General features: G+C 47.8%; 1 protein-coding gene across 2 annotated transcripts in view; it reads left to right on the plus strand.

Annotated features, from left to right (window-relative positions):
• The window catches only part of JDP2 (Jun dimerization protein 2), a 44,032-nt gene extending 41,897 nt beyond the window's left edge, over positions 1-2,135 (plus strand). For both annotated transcript variants that reach the window (XM_049770510.1, XM_049770509.1), the window contains exon 4: positions 1,249-2,135. In XM_049770510.1, the coding sequence (XP_049626467.1) occupies positions 1,249-1,434 (186 nt within the window). In that variant the 3' untranslated portion in view covers positions 1,435-2,135. The remainder of the gene's footprint in view (positions 1-1,248) is intronic.
• The last annotated feature ends 3,865 nt before the right edge of the window (positions 2,136-6,000 follow it).

The following is a 6,000-nucleotide window of genomic DNA, read 5'->3' on the forward strand; positions in this document are numbered from 1 at the left end:
CTTCCCCAGTCAGATCACCGACATCCCTTCTTTTCCCTGGAGCTGTCCCACAGTGGGCTGGGGCATTGATTGGAAACTGGCCTGTGGTGATCTGAAGCCTCATTTCATAAACAGGAGAGTGACTGTGGTTTGCCTGCCAGAGGGCAGAGCTAGATAACAAGGCAGGAGGAAAAGGCTGTTTAAGGGGGAGGGAGGGCAAAACTCAAAATGTCAGGAGAAATCACATGACCATGCTGCACATGCCCCCACAAATGTCCCTACCTGTAGTTTTCACTCTCCAGAGCCCTTACCACGGATCATTCTGTCCCTCATGGACCTCCACTCACTGGCTACCGTTCTCTAGTCCAATTTTTCTCATGCACAGGGCTTGGGATAGATATCACCTCAATATATTTTGAACAACAGCAGAGGAGCTGGAGCAGATGACACAATGTGGGGAAGGACGCAAGCTCAGCTAGTGCCAGGATATGACCTGGCCCTCCTCATTGGTGACCTGGGCCAGTCAGTGACACTCCCCTGGGGCTCCAGGCCAGAAGTATAGGAACCGATGGTGAGTGATAAATACTGAAAGCCCCAGTTGCTGATGCTGTCTCTTGCTGCTGCCTGGGCACTTGTCTGCAGAGATCGTAGCCCTCCATAGCTGTGGCCGTGCGTCTGGTAGTTTAAAGCAACTGAGGTCATCTTAGCCTTAAAGTCCATTAGTTTCAAAGTCAGAATTATGTTGGGGATATAGGTCTCACCCAGATATCAGTCCGCCATCAATGAAGCCATTTTTGGTTTGTTTGTTTTTTGGGGGGGCTATACCCAGTGATGCTTAGGGGTTGATCCTGGCTTGGGGGGACCATATGCAACACCAGGGATTGAACCACAGTTCGTTCTAGGCCAGCTGCATGCAAGACAAATGCCCTTCCTCGGCACTATTGCTCTGGCCCCCAATGAAGCCTTTTCTTTCTTGTCTTTTTCCAGTCAGTGGCCTCTATAAGCTTCTGCAAATTGGCAGGCTGAGGTCCTCAGAAAAAGCACTTTTCATAGGAGAAAAGTCGGGTGCTGGGCCTTTGGGGAGCTGCTCCAAGCGTTCATCTATCCCCTTTTCATAGCTGTCCACAAAAGGGATCTCCACCAGGTCTAGATCAGGCGCTACATGGTGCAACTTTTTGGGCGATCCATTCTCACTCCAGCTGAACAGAGCCAAGATGAACCACCAGACCAAGGAACTCACCATCATGTCTCCTCTGTGTTTGCTCACAGGAATCCGAACGGCTGGAACTCATGAATGCCGAACTGAAGACCCAGATCGAGGAACTGAAGCAGGAACGACAGCAACTCATCCTGATGCTGAACCGACATCGCCCCACTTGCATCGTCCGGACTGACAGTGTCAAGACGCCCGAGGCCGAAGGCAACCCACTGCTGGAGCAGCTGGAGAAGAAGTGATCATGGGCTGAAAGGAGGACAAGGAGGAGCAGGAGAAGGAATAGGGAGGAGGAAGGCATCCCTGGGGGGCCCCTTCCTCCACTCCACGCATGCAGAGACTTGACCAGGAGGTTCTCCACGGCCAGCCTCGCTGGGCTTTTTCGTGAAACTCTACAATCAGCCACCAAGGGGAAGAGCGGGACCGACACCCCCCGGCCCCCCAAGCCCATAAATGACCAAGCGCTGAGACCAAAGTTGACCCATGGAGGTGGGGGGTGATGTGGGGAGGTGGTCCAGCTTGAAGGAGCCAGGACAGAGATGTCCATGGGCCAGAGAGATACCTGCCTCCCCTCCAGGGTACCCACCCCCAGGAACCTCCAAGCAGCCAGGAGAAGCCATGAGTTGCAACCAAATGCGGCTGAGAACGGAGCTCAGTGACACTGCAGTCGGCCAGCCCCCAACCTGGCCCTTGGACCCTGCTGGAGGCCCAAGAGGGGCATGATAGGGGGTGGACGGCTGCACCCACCACCGGGTCCAGCACGGCCCTGCCAGAGCGGCAGCCGGGGCACTCCTCGCCGGCCCGCTGGAGCTTGCTGTGGGCACGAGGCGCGGGCGCCCTTCCAAAGCACATACTCTCAGAATGTTTACAGACTAGCTGCCTGGCGGGGCTTCCAACTGCACATGGTTTTTATACTTTCCTTTTTTTTTTTTTTTTAATATTTTTTACCAAAAAAAAAGATTTTATACAAGCAATATATATATGGATTTCTATAATCACTCGATGTGATACAGTATCATTATGCTATGGTTGATTGGTTCCGAACAGATATCCAGCAGGTACGGCCGCTGTGTGTACTGTACTGTAGTCTCTGGGTGTCCCGGGGCCTGGGTGGGGGTGGGGTGCATTTCCATCCTGGCAAGCCCTTCATAGTACTCAGTTCTGTATCGCTCAGTAAACGTTACTCTTACATACCCAGCTGCCTCTTGTAGTGTCTGCCTGGGACTTGGGGAGCAAGGCTTCATGGGTCCCTTGGGTGGCAGTATTGGAGATTATTGGTAGTAGCTCTCTAGGCCATGGGTTCTCAAGTCAGTGCCTCCCACCCTGGGAGTGGTTTTGTGTCCATTTTACAGATGAGCAAAGTCAGGCTCAGAGTAGATCAAGTAATTCACACCTCTTGGGCCAGAGTGGGTAAGACATTTGCCTTGCATTGTAGCCAACCTGAATTTGATTCTCGTCATCCCATATGGTCCCCTGAGCACTAGCAGGTATGATTCTTGAGTGCAGAGCCAGGAGTAACTCCTGAACATCGCTTGGTGTGGCCCAAAAAGCAAAACAAAGAAATGATCACTTCCTATTTTCCCTCCAACGTTTTCTGAATTTTGTATGTGTGCTGGGCACACTCATGCCCCAAGTGCTCACTGGATCAAATCAAAGAATCCCAGGCTCTCTGTGAAATGTAGGGTCTAGAGCTAAAGCCCATACTTGCTCCAGACAGCATCTCATCCTATCTTCATGAGCACTTCACCTGGCACACTCCTCTCAGGTAAGGGAAGTAGGAGAACCAGAAGTTAAACCTGCAAACTAGGTGTGGCCAACTCATTCACTTCTCCCAACAGCAAGAGAGAAGCACCATTGTTCCCACTTTACCATGACCTCACTGAGACTCAGGGCGACTTAATCCAGGTCATCCAATTAGCAAGGGGCAGAGCGGATGATTGTGCCTATTTTAATTTTTATTATGATTCAGGTTCTCTGGTAACAATAGTAATGGTTCATGCAATATAGTTGCAATAGTGCTAGCATTTGTAGTATTAGCGTACAAACTGACTGCACCCCACCAAAGTGTCCAGGACCCTCCATCAAAGTCCTTGGTCACTTCTGCTCCACCTCTTCCTTACCCTTGTTTGGTAATCTCAGTTTCCTAATCCAAAACCAAGGATTTGTCATCATTTCATGATCCCTTATCCCTTGTTTTAGTTCTCCGTATAGATGATTGAGGTCAACCCACGTTTGTCTTTGCTTTGACACTTTGCTTCACACAATGGCCAAGTTGCAGAAACCTGCAAAATTCCATCTCATAGTTACCTAATAACCCATCATGTATATAGACCACAACATCTTTATCTGCTCATTTGTCATGGAATACTTGGGTTGTTTCCCTACCCTGGCTATTGTGCTCAGTGCTTCTGGAAACATAGGCATGAATCTATCTCTTTTAATTAAAATTTTAGGGTCTGGGTGTAAATTCCAAGAAGTAGAATCATGGAATCTTATGGAAGCTCTTACTTTTTTGAGAATCCTATACTATTGGGTCAAAGAAATAGCACAGAGGTAGGACACTTGCCTTGCATGCAGAAGGATGATGGTTCAAATCCCGGCATCCCATATGGTCACCTGAGCCTGCCAGGAGCAATTTCTTTTCTTCCTTTTTTTTTTTTTTTTTTTAAAGGCTACAGCACCTAGTATTCCCAGGCAGAAGGAGCGATTTCTGAGCATAGAGCCAGGAGTAACCCCTGAACGTTGCCGGGTGTGACCCCCACAATAAACAACAACAACAACAAAAAAAATCTTATACTGTTTTTCATAGAGGCTGAAGCAGACAACATTTCCACCAACAGTGAATAAAAGGTTCCTTTTTCATCACATCCTATCAACATTAGTTTTAGTTTGGTTAGTTGATTTTTGTTTGGGGACCACACTTGTATGGTATTCAGGTCTTACTCCTGGCTCTGTGCTTAGGAATTACTCCTGGAGGGCTCTGAGGACCATATGGGTGCCATGGATTGATCCAGGACAGCCATGTGCAAGGCAAGTACCCTACTTTTTGCACTATGGCCCCAGCCTTGAATATATTTATCTTACATACAGAAGACACACTTGGGAAAGAGGTTCAGGATCCAGCCTTCTGACTAGCTATGAATCTCGCTTTTCATATCCATAAAGTGGGAACAATATTAATAATCCATGTCTTTTTTTCCCTTATGTTTTGGGGCCATACCTGGCAGTGCTCAGGGAATCCTGCAGTACTGGGTGTCACACCTGGGCCTCTCACATACAAAGCATTGTACTCCAGTCCTTTACATCATCTCTGGCCCAAGCCAAGTCTTCTAGGGTTGTCATCAAAGTCAAAGGAGGGAGGTGTGTAAATGTATTTTGAGAGATATGAAACTCCAGTCATAAAAGGGTAGTGACTTTGTGCTCTATCAGCAGAGATGCTGATGTTTAGCACAGGGTCACAGAGACCAATTATGAGAAGAGCTTTTATTTTCTAAAAATAACTATAAGATCTTACGTTCTCTGTATTTGGCTCCCAGAGTGGGGACTGCTGGGATGCATGTGTTCAGCTTGGTTAGCCTTTAAATGACTGTGGTTCCTCCTTTTTCTGAGCCTATATCTCCATATCTCAGCCAGGTGGGTCAAAATATGCCCTGCACTACCTTTGCCCAGAGGTTTATGAAAATTTTTGACTGCCCTGAGAAGGGAAAGAGCCACAAGAGGGGAGAAATGGGCGTGTGAGGGTCAGGAGAGGAATCAGAGAAAGCCCACATATGTTTAGAGGGAAATGAGCATCTCTGCTGCATAAAGCAATTCAGCTTGTCCCTTCCTGACAAAGCCAAATATGTCCCTTGACTTAGCAATTCCCTCCTAAATCTATGCCTAAGTCTTTTGGGAAGGGAGGGAAAGTACCAGCAGGTTTGTGAAAGCTTTGTTTATAATCAAGTGACATTGGAAACAGTCTAGATGCTGTTTATGTTCTCATCAAGTCCAATATTGTCAGCTGTGAAAAAGAATGAGTTCCCCTCCTCTATCCCCATCTCTCAGATCTGGTATATAAAGTAAAGCTCATCCAGAGGGGAGGAAGGTGAGAGAGTAGGACTTGCTGGTGCCATTAATGCACTATATATAATCTTTATTTAAACACCTTGATTACAAACATGATTGTAGTTGGGTTTCAGTCATATAAAGAACACCCACCTACACCATTTTGACTTTCCCATCACCAATGCCCCAAATCTCCCTCCTCCCCACACCCCTCCATCTGTATTTGAGACACTTTCTACTTGCCTCATTCATTCACATTGTTATGATAGTTGTCAGTGTAGTTATTTCTCTAACTGCACTCACCACTCTTTGTGTTGAGCTTCATTGATGTACTTTCTGAACATATATGTGGATACTTCGGGGTTGAGGGCAGCACCTGAGGACAGGGGACAGAAGTATGGAGCCATGGGGCTCCATAGAGATAGCACAGCAGTTGGGTGGTTGCCTTGCACGCAGCTAATCCAGGATGGATGGTATTTTGAATTCGAGCATCCCATATGGTCCCAGGTGCTTGTCAGGAGCGATTTCTGAGAGCAGAGCCAGGAGTAACCCCTGAATGCCACAAGGTGTGACCCAAAAGCCAAAAAATTAAAAATTAATAAAAATATTTTTAAGGGGCCGGAGAGATAGCATGGAGGTAAGGCGTTTGCCTTTCATGCAGGAGGTCATCGGTTCGAATCCCGGCGCCCCATATGGTCCCCTGTGCCTGCCAGGAGCAATTTCTGAGCCTGGAGCCAGGAATAACCCCTGAGCACTGCCAGGTG

This window comes from Suncus etruscus, chromosome 3 (genome assembly GCF_024139225.1).
Source record: "Suncus etruscus isolate mSunEtr1 chromosome 3, mSunEtr1.pri.cur, whole genome shotgun sequence".
NCBI lineage: Eukaryota > Metazoa > Chordata > Mammalia > Eulipotyphla > Soricidae > Suncus > Suncus etruscus.